Source organism: Triplophysa dalaica, chromosome 11 (genome assembly GCF_015846415.1).
Source record: "Triplophysa dalaica isolate WHDGS20190420 chromosome 11, ASM1584641v1, whole genome shotgun sequence".
NCBI classification, from domain to species: Eukaryota; Metazoa; Chordata; class Actinopteri; order Cypriniformes; family Nemacheilidae; genus Triplophysa; species Triplophysa dalaica.
The window spans coordinates 8,780,821-8,798,177 of record NC_079552.1 but is presented as its reverse complement, the minus strand read 5'-3'; the positions used below and the strand labels follow the sequence as shown (position 1 = coordinate 8,798,177).

At 39.7% G+C, this 17,357-nt stretch overlaps 1 protein-coding gene and 1 long non-coding RNA gene across 10 annotated transcripts in view; one reads left to right on the top strand and one right to left on the bottom strand.

Annotated features, from left to right (window-relative positions):
• The window catches only part of pax2a (paired box 2a), a 29,169-nt gene that overhangs the window by 496 nt on the left and 11,316 nt on the right, over nucleotides 1-17,357 (top strand). Inside the window, exons 1-8 of one of the 8 annotated variants that reach the window (XM_056760811.1) lie at nucleotides 1,174-4,221; nucleotides 5,678-5,843; nucleotides 6,087-6,107; nucleotides 6,517-6,714; nucleotides 9,857-9,942; nucleotides 10,052-10,171; nucleotides 10,980-11,024; nucleotides 16,539-16,714. In XM_056760811.1, coding sequence (XP_056616789.1) covers nucleotides 4,179-4,221; nucleotides 5,678-5,843; nucleotides 6,087-6,107; nucleotides 6,517-6,714; nucleotides 9,857-9,942; nucleotides 10,052-10,171; nucleotides 10,980-11,024; nucleotides 16,539-16,714 — 855 coding nt within the window. In that variant the 5' untranslated portion in view covers nucleotides 1,174-4,178. Of the gene's footprint in view, nucleotides 1-1,173; nucleotides 4,222-5,665; nucleotides 5,844-6,086; nucleotides 6,108-6,516; nucleotides 6,715-9,856; nucleotides 9,943-10,051; nucleotides 10,172-10,979; nucleotides 11,025-16,538; nucleotides 16,715-17,357 lie in introns of those variants that run through there. The other 7 variants (XM_056760812.1, XM_056760816.1, XM_056760815.1 and 4 more) reach the window with 7 other exon arrangements.
• Nucleotides 1-17,357, bottom strand: part of LOC130431687 (uncharacterized) — a 35,786-nt gene that overhangs the window by 12,271 nt on the left and 6,158 nt on the right. For both annotated transcript variants that reach the window (XR_008908302.1, XR_008908303.1), the window contains exons 2-4: nucleotides 12,810-12,878; nucleotides 9,790-9,936; nucleotides 7,667-7,782 (exon numbers count right to left, since the gene is read on the bottom strand). This is a non-coding gene — a long non-coding RNA (uncharacterized LOC130431687). The remainder of the gene's footprint in view (nucleotides 1-7,666; nucleotides 7,783-9,789; nucleotides 9,937-12,809; nucleotides 12,879-17,357) is intronic.

Sequence of the window (17,357 nt, the reverse complement as noted above, 5' to 3'; positions counted from 1 at the left end):
CTAGCGGTAGGGGTGAGTCGCCGTCAGCTCAGGTAAGAACGTACAGTAGGTGTACTTTACAAACGCAAACTACTTGACCACCGACTAACCTTATTGACTAACTGCCTGCTCTTACGCTGGTTATTTATACGTGCTGCAAAGTCTGACATTGACATTCTGTGAATTTAAAACGACAACCGATTCACGCTGGGATTATATTATTATAATGCGATGTTATTAGTAGGGCCCATGTGTTGACATAAGTGCTCACTGTAATCTATATCAGTAGGCCCTACTACAGCGGGATCTTCAAATGCATCATTAAAAAAAGTATTAATGTTACCAAAACAAGCCTTCTCGCAGTTGCGTAATTTCCATGCATTCATAAGGAATGTTACTGTTTCTTAACACTGGTATTGTTGATATTATGATGAGGAGTGTTATTGTTGTTGTTCGTTGTTTCTTCTGTCGGTCGTTTAATTGAAGACATAGATCATATGCTAATTCACCTTTCTATTTTTTGTGTAAATGAGAGGATCAATAAAACAGTTGTAATAATCTAATTAATTATGGAAAAATTAAAAGCAAGTACAAAATCAATCTCTGATGCTGTAGACAGAACTCAATTGATGGTCCATCTGTTCACTCTATAGACAACATGAATGGGTAATATAAAGGCACAGCTGATATCATGACTATAGCGTTGTGTTGTTTTGGTTAGAGCGATTCAATTTTGGACACCTCATATTTTCATATGGGTGATTAAAGTTCTGGGTCTTGATTGCTGAAATATCGAAATACATTATTTACATTTAGAAACATAGAAATACATTTAGAAATACATTTAAATGTTTAGCTACAAGAACGGCATATTGTTATATTATTTATTTTACTGTAATAAGTGTTATTCCTTTACTATACAAATTGTTTTTTGCAAATTCATAAAGCTTTAATAATTGAAAGGGACATTTTAATTTTTTCCAAAAGGATAGGCTATGTGGGACAAGTATTTCATAATTTATTTTTTCATTATCATAAGTAAACAATTTACTGAAAATCCAAGTAAAGTTATTAGACTTCCCTAATTTTTATAATGGTTTATTCTTGCTGTAAGAGTTAAGGCTGCTAGCATTCAGTTGTGGCACACTTAAACTCACGTGAACGGTAGGTTTAGTAGAGTGAAAAGTATCGATTGATGACGTAGACAATATTACAGTGACTGAGAAGAACCCATAGGCTTTCGAAAAACGGAAAGAGAATTACTTTCTGCGTTTTTATTGGAAGTGCATCGCTGTTCACGTTGGCTGCTAAACTTCTCTGACATGCCGGGGACTGTCAAAAAGAAGCACTGTGTCACCTGCAATTGAGGATCTCTCTCTCTCTCTCGCTACACATTCGATCTCTCTTTCTCTCAGTCTTCATCTTATGAGTAAATCATTCTGTTAATTAAGGGTTGGTCAAAAGAACACAGAAATGTATTCAAATTTTTTTTTCTAAATTAACCCAAACCAGCCTTGAAATTTATTTTGCTATTTTATCTTTATAATCAAAAAGCATGCACTTCCCTATTTTTCCCACAGAAAATATTTACAATAAGGTTTCGACTGGTCACATTAAAAGGCAGTGCTACTGCAGCACAGTCAAAATTTAGTATTCAAAGGCCACTATGATCAGTTGCAATTAGTTTTCCTATCATTTAACAGAGGAAGTAACTAATATACTAAAACGGTGCTCAGGCAAAAAGCTGGGGTCTTGCGGGGGAAATAAAAGCAGCTTTAAGGGAAATGTGTAGTCAAGTGTGAAATTACAGCCCATGGTGTTACATATTGTACCAGAAGCTCCCTCCAAAAATACTAACAAAAAGAAAAATCGTCCCCAAATTTGGCCGGGAGGCATAACATAACATGGCCTCCTGTTCTTTTAGCCGAACCCACGACGGTCACAGTACGAATACTTTATAAATCTAAGTACCTTCTTTAGTAAACCAAAACCTGGATTTTTTAAGTCAAATTAGTACAGGCAGACTTGTTTTTAACATTATTTAGGCTGCTGAAATTCAGCTCTATTTTCACTTGTCATTTCAGAAGGACGTACATTTAAAAGCAATCAACACCAACGAAAATATTTATAACAAAAATGAATAATCATAAACATGCATGAACATATTTAGACCGTGAGCAGAACTGTAGATTTTGATTCAAAGGCATTTTTAAAATATGTATTTATAACTTTATCGACTGATTTCGCTGTAGGGATAAAAATAAACATCCTCATTGGGGACTATACAGTAAGCTAATATCTAAAACCAAAACCGTTCTATAATATTTATAAATAAATAACATATACATTTTACAAATAGGCCTTCTATATATTTTTTTACTTACGTATTGTAACTGTAAATATTGTGCCCTTATACGATTGGTCTCTCTTAAATGGCAAATGCATTTGATGAAATAATAAAATGCTGAATCGACTTATTACATGTACAGTATAGCCCTACATGAAAACGAGTCACATATTCATATACGTCGTTATTATACTAAGATATAAAAAATATGTGAAGCCTAGCAGTTATAAACTGCATGATCAACTATAAACAAACTGATCAAAGTCATAACTGAGTCGTATGTCAGTTATATTTTTTTCTGACGGGTTAGCTACATCTGAGATGAACGTAAAAAATAAAACACATAAAACAAGATAAAAACAAAAAATTACGGACAAATATTGAGTTCATTGTGTGTTATTAATAATAAAGAGATTTGTTAAATACCCATAAAACAAACTTGAGGAACCTTTCTTGGTTGAATAAAGCAAACTAGGCAGCGCCATCTACAGATATACCTACAACACAACACACCCAACCGCATGGTCAAGACACAACCCCTCATCTAACATGACAAGCAACAAACCTACCTTGTTATTGTATCAAAAGCAATTTAGATAGTATTACAGTACTTCTCCTATGTCACCAAGCTGTTCAATGGACGAGCAAACGTTCAGAAATAAGAATTACATTTTCAGGTCTTTCTTTTTCACTCCATAATGTATACTTTATTTTAAAAGTTTTAATATTCCCGTAAAAAATATCAAATAAAATGCATTAAAACGATCAAATAAAGCCTACGTAAAATCCAACATATAAATTATTTACCGACTACATAACCGGTGAACATAACCAACAAAAACATCCGATAAGACCGGAATACGAAAAGTATAACAGAAAGGGGATCCAAAACATTATTATGAATTCTTGGAGCTTCCTCCATGCAAACGATCTTTTAAATTGATTTCAACTTGGCAACACTGCGCACAACTATAATACAAAATAATTACATTCACTCTTTTAGGTCACCAATATGATTAAAAATTGATTTACTTAGTTTGACAACATATATAGTTTTGAAATACCGCGAGGCTTGGTCGCTGGTGTTACCGCTTCCTTTCCACTTGTCTTTTAATTTCCTCGATTTTTTAACCCATCTCTCCTCATTTCCCTGTTTGCATCCCTCCCCTTCCGAAGTGTCAGATGAAGAGACCTCCTCATTTGGTGCTTCAGCTTTTTGCGTTGGCGAATCACAAAGTGTTGGAATCTATTGCCTTTGTCTGACATGTCATCCATCTCTATGCGAGGGGGGATCTGGGGAGGAGGGGGCGGTGGACTGCAGCTTTTAGAAACAGACACACTGCGAAGAGGGGTTTCAGTCTCAGCCCAAAGCTTCTAACAGGCACATCCCATTCTTGAAGAGAGGGGGACCGAGAGACACTCGCCGTGTCCATGTTTTTTCCTGTCATCCCCGCACGAACCTGACTGTACCCCTCAGACTTCACCAGAAACGCTTCTTCATATCGAGGAATTTACACTGCAGAGGACACTGGAGGAGACGCAACCACAAATGCTTGCGTTCCCTTAAATATGTAGCTAACAAATATTAACTGAACGACTGATTACGCTAACGGCTCTGCGTAATTTTTGAGAGACGAGTGCAGGACATGATCTGCACCTGACCAGCCTCGTGTCTTCATTGAATGGACTGAACAGCACGAGATAAAGTTCATCGCGCGCCTGAAGAACTTCTGTACACATCGGAAGCACTCTGCTTTGAACGGATAGCAATCTTTATTAATTCCAATTTAAGCCACATAATCAAGTCGAGACGGCGACCTCAGTCGATTATCTTTCCTTCCTTTGCTATCCCATGGATATTCACTGCAAAGCAGACCCCTTCTCGGCGATGCACCGTGAGTAAAATATCAGTTTATTATCGAAAATCTCTACCTGGCTGTGCATACATGCACTTCCAAAACGCTACAAAAATGTGTGTTTGTTTACGAAATTATTAGGGCTAAAACATTTCTTACAAAGTTTAAAGAAGTGAAATAATCTATTTTTTAAATATATCAATTGTTTTGACTTTGTATTTCTCGCCACGCAAAGTGAATGTGAAAAGTAGTCACTGTACAGCAATATTGTTTTATTGTATTGTCTTTTGCAGTTTCTTATTTCATAAAGTCGTCCAAAATGTCGAATACAATATTAAGGGTAATTTATTGAATACTAATTATCCATCTTTTAAAAAACACGACTAATTTAACCCAACCGTCGCATAAATATTTCTTATTTCTAAATAAAGGTTTGGTAAAGGTAAAAACATTGGTACATGTAGAATGGAAAAAATACCGCAAAAAATATACATCAAAATCTACACAAACATCGAATATGTACTGTCGCGATAATACCAGTTTATTTGCGAAACATTCGAATATTTATCTAATAATACTTGTAGAATAGACGGACGCCAAAAAATATATTTTGAAAATAAATGTGCTCAACATTTTGAAAAAATATTTTTATAATTTATAAATTAAGTCATAATTTATATATGTTATTTGTGAGATATTTGTTAAAAATACGGTATTGTAATAAGAGGCCTGGGTCTAATTTAAATAATTAATTCTTAATTATTTTGCAGTAGCCTACTCCATGGTTGTAATATGAGTTATCAAAGCTCTTTTTAATTATTTACAATAATTGTGCAAGGAAAATTAAACAGGTTGAAACATAATCTATGCGACATGTGTTTGGCTGCAATGGAATAGTAGAGGAAAATACAACCTAACTGCAGCGGGACCTATGGCTAGAATAGCACATGACTTTATCAGTTTTCAAACACATGTACGTATTAGAAAAGATATTTATGGACGTTATTTAATTTTATTTCATGCTTTTTAAAGTAATTATTTATTATATCATAATATCTTTTTACAATTTACTATTATTTCATATTAACAGTAATTATATTTATTGAGAACTGTTGGCCAACCTTGAACAAAGTTTTTAACTGTTTGTGGAAAAATACATGAAACTGCAATGACACTTTTGATCATGTTCATTTATATTGTCAAAAAAATATAAATAGAGGAAAACAAACGAGGAGAAAGAGATCTGTACATTTTTAGCTTTAATATACATTAATACTGTTTTCTAATTCGTATTTTGAACACATAAACAGCGTGTGTAAGTGTATTCGTGTGTGCACGCGCTCTCGTGCGGAGATTTTTAAAGCGTCAAGAGAGATGTAATGTAGAGAGAAAGAGAATTAAACGCCTATGTGGTAGCCATGTTCACGATGTAGCCTATCTTCTATATGTATGTAATGTTATGCTTTCTGTGTCTGTGTTGTTGTATCCCATATAGGGCACGGCGGTGTGAACCAGCTAGGAGGGGTGTTTGTGAATGGCAGACCCCTACCTGACGTGGTCAGGCAAAGAATCGTGGAGCTCGCGCACCAAGGAGTCAGACCTTGTGACATCTCAAGACAATTACGGGTCAGCCATGGCTGTGTCAGCAAAATTCTCGGAAGGTACGAAAATTGCACAACACACATATCTAGCAAATTTGTGCATTTATTTCCGTTTAGAGCTAATATTGATAGCTATTAACGGCTACTGCTTAATGTGCTTAAATTGTAAACATTATTATTAGACTATGTGTTACTGAGAGTTTTTCCCTTAAAGTGAAAACGTCTAAGATGAATTGTGGAGGAGGAAGATGTTTTCTAGGAAACTGTTATATAGATTTTTGAATTGTTTGAAATATTTTTCAGCTATCAAAAGGATCTTAAAAGGTATTCTGCACTTTAAATGTTCCTTAGAAATATGAGATGTGTTGGTGGCATGTATTAAATCGTAGGGTGCATGGGAACTCGCTGAGGAAACATTTTAATAAATGGATGATTACGATTTTTTATTGCAGCCAACGAATGTTATTGAGTCCCCGAGCCTATAAAATGGACGTTTGGACGTAAGAAATGAACCACGCTTTTCTCGTAATAGAGTTCATATAAAAACCACATATAATACCATCGAGTCCACAAAAAGAAAATGACCGAAACCAGTTTAAATATTTATAAATCGTATTCATAACTCACTGTTTATAAATACACAGAATGCCACACGCTATAGCAAAACCGCCAGTCTTTACTTGGTGTGTCATAAAAATATTATATAAACAAAATATCGCTCATCTTTCTCCAGATATTATGAAACCGGCAGTATTAAACCTGGAGTTATTGGGGGGTCCAAACCAAAGGTGGCGACGCCCAAAGTTGTGGATAAAATTGCAGATTACAAGCGCCAGAATCCCACAATGTTCGCCTGGGAGATCAGAGACCGACTTCTTGCCGAGGGCGTGTGTGACAATGACACTGTACCAAGTGTTTCATCTATAAACAGGTAAAAGCAATTTGAAATTTTAACATTCACTGTTGAATCCGATTTGAAATTATTGTGAAAAGCATGATGTCATAGAACAAGAGATAATGTTGTGATCCTGAGCCCATAAAAAAACCCATTTGGTAATGAAAGCTTGGCTCTGTTCTCTATTGATCATCAGCACTGTTATAAAAGCGGCGAATGCTTACTTAACGCCCAATTATCTTCAACTAATCTGAAATCCTTTAGAGAAAAATGTGGGTTATGCCTTGTTTCCAATTTACATTCCAAAAGTTGCGCATTTCACGAGTGTTTTTTCCTTTTTTCCGTTTTTAATTTTTTCTCTCGGGGTGGTCTAAAATGTGCAATTCAATCCCAAATCTGTCCACAGCCTGCATAGGATCTATAGTTGAACCGCGAAAATCACATCTGTCTCGATGAAAACCAATCAATACTGTGTAACCAGATCCACTGGCACTAGGAAATACGCAGCAGACCCCACTACCTTACCCGTAATCCCATCCTAGTTTTTCTTAAAAAAATACACGCGAGTTCCTGCATGCTAAACAATGTAGTGTTGAGAATTTTGTTTTAATAATATACTGTAAAGAGTTTGTTTGTGACATTTTTATTTTATTCATTTATTAATATTGAGGGAAAATATATCAAACAGTGCATTAAAAATATTATTGGTCGAATCATTTTCTGTAAGAATTTTATTCAGCCATTTAACCATGAAAAATAGAGCCGGAGGTAATCATTATTAATAAAATACAACATTCATCACATGCAATCCTACATTACTATAGGCTATACATAAACTCATTAAATCACATGTAGAAAATAAAAAGTTAACAATTAATTGCCATTTTCTTTATTATTTCCCATTTCAAAATAAAAGCTAGCAAGACTATCCCAATGTGTGTGGTGTAGGTGGGGGGGGGGGGTTAGAGAACAAGGTGAAAAGGCCTACCTGCAAGCAGGAGTAATGAACTTTGGTTAGGAGGCACTGTTCCATAGAGCTGGCCAGCAGCATTACATTTTAATGAGCTGAAGAGAGATCATGGGCCGACCCGCATAAGACATTTCCTAGAAGAAAACTGGGGGAGTGAGAGGCTGAAATAATTCATTTCATGCACTATGACTGCTTAAAAGGGGCAATTTGAACAGGTCTCAACACTTGTATGAAGTAAATTTTAAATCTACATTAATGACATGAAAGAAGAGCCAATAAACCTTCATTTCCAACGATGTTCGAGTTATCACCTCAGAGGAGGGCATTGTAAGGACCTTTGTTTATGTGGAAAATTAATATGTATAGCAATTTAGTAGACGTAGGAATTTATTGCCTATTATGCAGAATCAAAGAAAGTTGAGTTTCCTGTGTACAGGAAATTTATATATCAGAAACGACTGTCTGAGTTAATCATTTTCAAAGTGCATTTAGAGTAAAAACATCAGTTTCTAAAGGCTGTGTGAAGTGGCGAAATGGATCTTAATATAAAGTCTAGCTGCCTCTATGAATTATCTTTTAATACTGCGAAAAGCAGTCATGTCTACAATACAATTTCTCTACTAATTCCTGTGTAATAATTTGAATCTAACACAGGCTGTAGCGGTCTAGCTCCACTGTAACCCTTGCGGCATTTCAAACAGGTGTTCTTGTACCCTGTCTAAAAGTATTCCCTCCCCACTGTGCAGACTTCTAAGGTCGGACCCTCATGCCCTGAGCGCTTAAGAGGTTGACCTCTGCTCTGTTGACATTAGAAGATGTCCCAGCTTTAAGCACATTTTCTCTGCATGAATTATTAAAGATTACACACTGTCTGGGGTGTTCTCTGTGTCCTCCTCACAGCATGAAGCCACTGGCACGCAACCAGCTCTGAGACCTTCTATCGCCTGGATCGCAAGCGTTTCAATAGCATTGATTCATATTTTCAGATTTCTACAGGGAATTTGCAGCACCCTGGCAAGTCATTAATTCACCCCTTTCAAATAGCTCGATTGTGAGAACATGGATTCAAGCTATTGAATTTGCAAAGTCACAAGGTCAAATCCTAGTTTTGGCTAAATGTAAAAATTTAAAAGACAATTGTAACACGTTAAATAAGGCAGATCTGTATATATAATTAGCAATTTTATGCGTAGGACAATGTAAAGAAATGATAAACAAAAAATCTCAGTGCATCGTTGTACAATAAATAATGCAAGAATGATTAGCACATATATATTCTTGCTATATATATCGATATAGAAGCGTTTAATAATAAATAATCCGATTTAGATTTACTCAGTTTTACTGAAATCTTCTCTATGAAGAGTGACTGTGACTGAGGAAGTGTTTAGTGATGAAATTTACAGCCACATTATAGTTTATACAAATGTGAAAAATGTGTAGCCAACGAATATAAATGTGTTCCTAGAATAGGGTGACAGCTTTTTCTCTTAAAAGCGTGTCCCAGATTAAAGACATCAGATGCTGCAGTGGGCTTTGCTGGAGCAATGAGACACTATTGCTTTCCTGTCACATATAATTTATAGCCCTCCATTTGCATCTGTTCTTCTCTGCCTCTAATTCCCAACTTTTTTTCTATCCCCAAGTCCCGATCAATAGGGCCTCATCCGCCCTGGCACCCCTGAATGTTTGTGCTAGAAAAAATGTTGGATCTGGGAAGTCAGTATCCACACTTTACAAGCAATCTTCACTTGCTTCAGTGAGGAGGAGGGTAGCGAGAGAGATTGAGATAGATAAAGAAGCACAGGGAGAGGGAGAGATTATTAAAGCTGAGGCCAGTTCGAGGCAGTGAAGCTCATCATTGAGGTGAATTGATGTGATTTCATGCTTTGTTTGCAAGATCATTCAGACCAAAGTGCAATAAAGACTTTCCCCCATATCACACCTTCGAGGTAGTGGGACTTTATCATATTTCTAAAGATGGGATCCCATTTGATTGAATCCACTCTCTCCGCGGTAGCTCCCACTCTGCCTCGCCGCATACTCTGTGATTGGCCCTAATACCCTTAGATTGGTTATTTGTGACAGAATCAGTGCATCTATAGCAAGCTAACACTATGGTGGGCTACGCGAAAACTCACCAGAAAGTAATCCAGCGTGCCCTGGATGTGTTCACGGCAAGTCATTGTGTTCATTTGAATTTTTTAGGATCATTCGAACCAAAGTCCAGCAGCCTTTCCACCCATCCTCGGATGGCACGGGAACGCCTCTCTCCACAGCAGGACACACTATAGGTAAGAACATACCCACATTAAATTCACAATATAAGTGCCATCAATTACGCTGATGACCTCATATAAAAGCTCGAAAAGCGTGTGTATTAACCTATTCCTGCTATCTCAGTACCCAGCTCGGCGTCCCCACCTGTGTCAAGCGCTTCCAACGACCCTGTGGGGTCCTACTCTATTAATGGCATCCTCGGGATCCCTCGCTCCAACGGCGAAAAGAGAAAACGCGATGATGGTAAGAGACCGGATTTCTCTCCGTGGTTTTTATTCCCCTCTTACTCTTTTTCTAGGCCTCTCTACAGCCCCCTGTAATTTCCAATTTGTGTGGGGAGATAAAGATGGTAGTTTGATAGCACTGGACAAAGCGTTTTGTAAAAAAGCGCTCTCAAGTGACTTGTTATGTAGTAAAGCAGATTGGACTATTTCATTCAGCCGGGTGGATAGTCTGCTGTTTGCAGGGTTGTAGCACATTTTATTTGATGATACAATACCTCTGCATGAACAAGAATATGCCTACATGGCACGAGGTACCATCATTCGGTCGGAATCACGACAGTATTGTGCTTATGTAGTGCGTCAGGGTCACGGCTTTATGCTTTTGCAAAAAAGGCAGGTCAGAGACAAATAAATCAGAGATATCCATTTGAAAACGGCAGAAAAATGTCCTAGTGCAGACTGGAATTTAAGAATACAATGGGAACTTACCAGATGTGTGATTTATGGTAATAATAGTCAAAACCAAATATTTTCTGGCTAATCATTTTTGTGTTTGAACAACTGAAATAGTAGCAAAAAGGGAGCATGCCAACATTCTCTATCCTTTTCTAAATGAGAGGGCACATACTGCCTAAGGCCTAATGGCCGATCGGCTCTTCATACAATCGCCTTTTGAATGCTAGTGAATAAACATCCATGTGGCACTGGGCCGAATGGAAACACAGAAAGCGCTGTAGTCAAAGGGAGGTTGAAGTGGTTGGAAATGATCTCTTAAAACATTTATCAAAGCAGGGCTACTTGCTTCTCTTATGTTTCCATCTCTTTAGTTCTCTGGAGTGGCAACCACTTGGATGGGAGGAAAATAGGATATTGTAAGTTGTTAGCCCACCTTCTCTTTGCTTGCTCAATCATGAGCCACTCGAATCTGATCAAGTGCTCTTGGTGTGTGTGTCTTTGTTCGTGTGACTGTGTGCATGCGTGGGTCTGTGTGTCGTGGGGAAGGGAGGGGGTGAGACGTAGCGCAGTGACGCTTAATGATATCTTTATGGAGAGAGCTGTAGATCATATATAAAGACTGTGAAAAAGCGACTGTGGCAAATCGCATTTGCTACAGCGCGGCATGCTGGGGCTTCGAGCGTTTGCTTCTAAAAACGGAGATACACGGAGATACATAAAGTAGGCGGATTTATCCAGCCAAATGCCAGTGTCGGTACTTATTCCAAGTTTGATTAGAACTGACAGGACGTGAAGAGTGGATGAAGGGGCTGAGTGTAATTGGATCATAAAACACTAGGCGGGAAAACATGAGTTTACTTGTGTGTGCAATATCAAATTTAATATCGCTTCAGCGAGGATTATTTTCTCTGTGATTATCATTCTAATGACGGGAGTAAATATTCCCATCCTTGCCAGCGTGTTTCCTTCTTCTTGGCACGGTGACCTTACGCAGGTCTCTCCAGGTGTAGCCACACATTCGCAGGGCGGTAATCCTGGGTGAATATGCCATGCCGTGCCCCTAATGAAGATCTCATGGCTGGTAATTTGATACAGTGCCAAATGTCTAAAAAGCTTCGCGTTATTTAAACTTAGCCCTTATTTCACACCGAGACATCAGGGAGGCAGCGACAGCCAGTGTATGGTTTCAATTTCATAGCAGCCCAGCAGCCTTGGGCTACCTGAGCCTTATTTGGCTGGGCGCAGCCAATCTTCCCTTCATTAGATGATGACATAACCGAAAAAATGCTTATACGATTTGAGGTGGAGGACGAGCGTGCACTTTAAAACGACCATGTAGGATTAGGTCAAAAACAGAAAGGTCCCAGAAAAAGCCCCCGGGGTCATTTTGTAGTATGATAAGTTATCATCGCTTGTTTTAAGAAACAGGGGTAAGCCTTCTGGAGCCTTTGTATTCGATGATGCAAGTGTCCTTTAAAAAAGATACCTATTACAAGAGCGATATGGAGATAATGTAGTGTGACATGCGTTATGTACCCCAGGTCTTTGTAAGAGGAGCTTCAGGGACACAGGTGTCATAAGAGTCATTAATCTGTCATTTTCATGTGTTACTGCAAATTAAATGTAGCGCATTGCTCGCCGGCTACGGGTGATGTTAGTGTGGCGCGGACCGTCGGAGGCAGGGGTTGGGGGGAGGCTCCCAAGATTAGTTCTTCAGTGGCAAGTTGAACATAGTGACATTTAAGAGAATTTGCAATTCTGCAGAGAAAAGCTATTAATTCACAAATTAGCACCCCCTTCTTCTATCATGGATGTGCAAGCTATTGAGGAGACAAAAGAAATAGCCTAAAGGGGAAGAGAGAGACACAGCCCTATCTGTGTAAAGATTGGTTTATATGTCTGCAAGCAGTGATACCAATTATGCCAGCACACAAAGAATGCGCCTCAACCTTATTGCTGCCTTCACAGGCCCTTCAAACCACTGCCAGATTTATTTGTGTATCTCATTATGGAAAATAGAATGCCTCTCTTGCCAAATGCATTAATGGCAAAAGAGGGAAATTAAGCCTGTTTGGGATTTCTCATTTGTCAAAGTTAATACTTTGTTACAAAACGACACAAATGAGTGAACTGAGTTAATTACTAGCATACAGCCATGATTCATGTACAAAGAATGTGTTTGCGTGCCGTTCTGTTCTCACCTGTCCTTGTGTAGGCTGTTAAGCAGGTTGGTATGACCCAGCGCTCTTTTCCATCACTTTCATTCCAGACTGAAAAACACAAAAGGGAGTTTTAGGTTTGAGGGCAGCTGCTATAAATTATATACAAAAATACACTTGACACTTGAATCAGCTGTGGGAGTGAACAAGTGCACGTTTATACGTAAAAGAAATTAAAGCGAGGTGATTTAAAAGGCTCAGCGGCGTATTTATTTGACGTTATAGAGATAAAGAGATTACATCTGCACTGCCCGTGCCGTCACGGTACGAGAATGCAAAAAGTTTCACTCTGTAGATTGTTTGTTCATCTGAAAGTAGAATCCCCCTTGCAAAAATAGTTTGGCCCGCAGCTCGAACGCCTCAGCCTGTGCTTCCATTTCATGCCTTGTGAGATTCTATTGTATCAATATGGATTCTACTTTATAAAAGAATAGAAATGAAATACATCCAAACCAAGAAATGGATTGGCCTCAGTCTAAATCGAATAAGACCGTCCCACCGATCTCATCATCATGATGGCCTCTGTATGAAAGAGAAAGCTCAGATTTGAGCGAGGCTGCAGAGCGGAACAGGCAGAGAGGAAGGTGCCGGGCTCCTTATCAAAGGACACAAAAGGTCTGTGCTCCCGCTCCGCCAATACATCTGCATTCAAGCAGACCCGCTGCCCAGCCAGCCGACCGCCTTCGCGCAAACCGAAAATCTGCAGCATGGAAACATCTCAGGACAGGGTGGTTCTCTCAAAGAGGAATCGTATCAGGGAAAAGTCAATTATGAACACTGATGCTGAGAATTAATGGTGCGCTGCATTACGCGGATTTAAAAGGAAAGAGAGCGAGCACGAGGGAGAGATGCATTCATTAATTGCGTTCCAGAACGCTGCGTCACATGAGGCCGATGTGCTAAATGACGGACCGGGTGCGAATACAGTAAAGGATGTGTGTTATGGGTGAGAGGAGAAACCCACGCTGACAGCGGTAGACCGAGAATGAAAAAAAGACAAGAGCGAGCACAGCTCCTACTGCCAGCCGGCGCACTGCTCAACACCGCTAAATTGAATTAATAAAGCCTTTAAACACGCTGTAACATAACAGGAAATTAACAGCCCCGGTTGTGCCGCCGCTGCTGCCGTTGCCACCTCACTCTCTCTCTCTCTCTCCATCTCCCTCTTTTTCTCCTATGTCTATTTCATTGGCTCTCTCTCTCTCGTATTGTCTCGTTTTGATCTGATTTAGTCATTTGCGTTGTGCTCCTAATAGATTTTAGGAACAGGAGATTACCTCTCAAAAAAAAGTGTGCCGCCACCATTTTATAACATCCAAATTTGCTGCAGTACTTTGAAGGGACGAACCACTCAACCAAAGACAAACGACCACCCAAACGATTCTGTAAATCAGTACGCTATCGTAAACGTCCAACTAAGCGCAAGAGTAAACTAATACAGAAAAACAAAAACAAGAGACGTGTGATACCGGGTCAAGGGTCAGGGGGTCACGGGACCCTCATTTGCTTTTCAAATAGCCCTCTCTTCCGGACGCTCTTATCTGATGGGATGAAAGCAGGAAACTCAGGGTTGTTATTCTAAAAGAATGTCACACCTGACCAGGCAACCGTAAATATCCACCACCTAAATCGTAAACGTTTGTGATATCCCTCATGCGGTCATGTTTATTGATAACTTTGATATTATTAAAAAGCACTTACAAACATCAAAACATCTTCTAACATGACAAGTTTGCCACGATAAGCCATTCACTGTCTTTTGGTCTTAGTTTTATTTGAACTGGCCTCTCTAGAGGAGGAAACCCCAGGGAGGCGTGTTTTATGGAGTCTGGTTATCTGATCTGACAGAGCTCTAGTCCCATAGCACCAGAGTGCTAATGCAGTGGGATGTCAAAACAAACACACTCAAGTGTCCCGATGCAATCAATATACTGTAGCACAACCATAGATGTAAACAGGAGTCGTGCCATATACATAGTCTAGACAACATTCACTGTAAATCCCTCAAAAATGAAGCTACATTACAGGTTTTCGAAATGCAAAACAGCTCTAGCTGAACACATCATGGGTTGTCAAATATAACCTTGGTCTATCCTAAATCCCCTCTAACTGTAATGTAACGTAGGCCAGCCCAGCCGCACTCCCCCGCCCCGACAGCTCAAACTGCAGCTTTGTCCCCTGCGTGGACTAGCGGTCCGCACGCTGTGGGCTTTTGAGTATGGGAAACATGCTGCAACGAAGCAAATGACAAACGCCTGCTTATTGATCGCAGTTCGCACTTAGACCAGCTGATAGAAAGTAATTAATGACTCTATTTTCTTCTGTACCAAAGAAAACAATTGAGGTTTATACAGCAACACCACGCAGCCTTATTGAAGGCCCTCAAGGGAGCCGTCTATAAAAAATGCCCGCGCTCAGATATGGAATGCATGGAATGACTCAGATAATGCTGGGAGAAAAAAAACGAACTCAATGGGTATTAATATCAGAAGCGAAAAATGTATGTCTCACTGTAGCTTAAATACACACAGCAACACAAATACAAACACACACACACACGCAATATCTCCCAGTCTCTTATCACAGCTCTCCGCGGCTCTATTTCGCCTGAAAGTCAGTTCATCCTGTGGCCTCAGCCATCGAAAAAAGGTCAAGCCGGCGGGTAGAATGGCAATAAAGCCCCTGAAATGGTACTATCAGTGGAACATGATTGATCAATTGAATTCCATAGCACAGAAAAATGTGGGATTAAGTAGAGTATTATACGCACAATGAGTTGAGGCATGATGTTCATTTCAAGTTCATTTCGCCTCTCTCCTGCCACCAGATCAGGCAATCAATAGGGGCCTTGCATATCATATATCACTACGCTCTCGCCGAGGAGAGAACATAATCTGCTGCAAATTTAGAATGACAGATTTGTAAGGGAGCAAAATGCCCCTCCACCACCAGAGACCGTGAGGCTGGAGGCTGCACGCAGGACCGCCGGGGCTGCGCGGACGTTGGCCGTATGTTTGCAGAGGGCTCTCAGCGAGCCGCCGCGGAAAGCAACGGCACCTGCTCTGGCAGGGTGATGAGGTCACGGGCTGAGGGGAAACTGTTCATTTGTTTATAAAGAGGAAGATGGAGGGAAACGCATAAGCTGGCAGTCAGGCTGTGTAATTGTATTCAAGCTGGGACCGGTCTACCATTTTTCCAGCGAAAAGCAATCTGACAGTGAAAGCACCATTACATTCTAAAGGAAATTGTGCCTTTTAAATAATAGTTCTCCATTTTCCACCAGCCGCTGACAGGAAAAGAGCCACCACCCCACCATCCCGCTCATGCTAAAACACATGGCTTTCCCAACAAGTATATGTTTGCTCTGAAGGTAATCCATCAATTACTGCAGGCCCATCAGATGATGGTGCTGATGCTGAGCTGGGATGGGGGAGGTGTGGGTCGTTCACTCTCCTCTTTGCACCGTCCACATCTTTCTCTCTCTGTCTCACGTGCTCTGTCTTTCCACTGCCATTAGGATCAGTTTGAGGCTAGCGCTGACTGAATTTGAGCTGATATACTCCAATCTTTCATCCCTGCTCACTGCACTGGTGATGAGAGCTTCACTAGACTTAGCGGTTATGGGCTGTGGGGGGAGGGGGGGGGGGGTGCAGAAATGGGCCCATAACGACTGGTACTAGCATTTGGCCTTGTCCCTCTCTCCTCTCATAGATGGTTCAGATGGCTCTGGCCCAAACAGTGATTCTCAGGGTAGCGTGGAGAGTTTACGGAAGCACCTGAGGGCCGATGCCTTCACTCAACAGCAACTGGAGGCTCTGGACCGCGTGTTCGAGCGGCCGTCGTACCCTGACGTCTTCCCAACGTCAGAGCACATCAAGCCAGAGCAGGTCAGTAATTCTGAGGTTAATGGAATTCATTTGAACACTTCCTGCCAGTAACGAAAACTCAAAAATAAGAACTTCAAATCCGTAGCTGGTTAGATGGTCTGCCGTAATAAATGACGATAAAAATAGTGCATTTAAGTCTCATCAATTTGATCTTTATTATTTGCACATCAAGAAACAAATTTTTTGCATAACATGAAAAACCGTGCGTATGTGAGCAAAACAACTGACAAATTTCCATGTAAACATATTGGCACAAGTCAAATAAGTCTTAACAAACCCAAAAAACAAACAAGAAAAAAACGCACATTGCAAAACAAACTTGCTTGTATATAGAACCTCTTATTTAAAGATTTTGGCTTATTACAATAGATAACCTTTATTTACTTTCATTATACCATCAAACAACCACCGACTATTAATGTTTCCCTTGGAACCCCAAGTAGAGGCCCATAAAGCAAAAGCGGTGGCCTAATTGAGTTCATTTTAATTTCTCTCCGATCGCAGAGAATTACACTGGTGATAAATCAGGGGGACAGCCCTCACCCCTTGTAGAGGGCCTAATTTGCAGCTAATTACAAAACTGATTTCTACTGGAAGATCAATACCAAAACGAATTGGAAATGACTTGCAATCACAAAGAGAA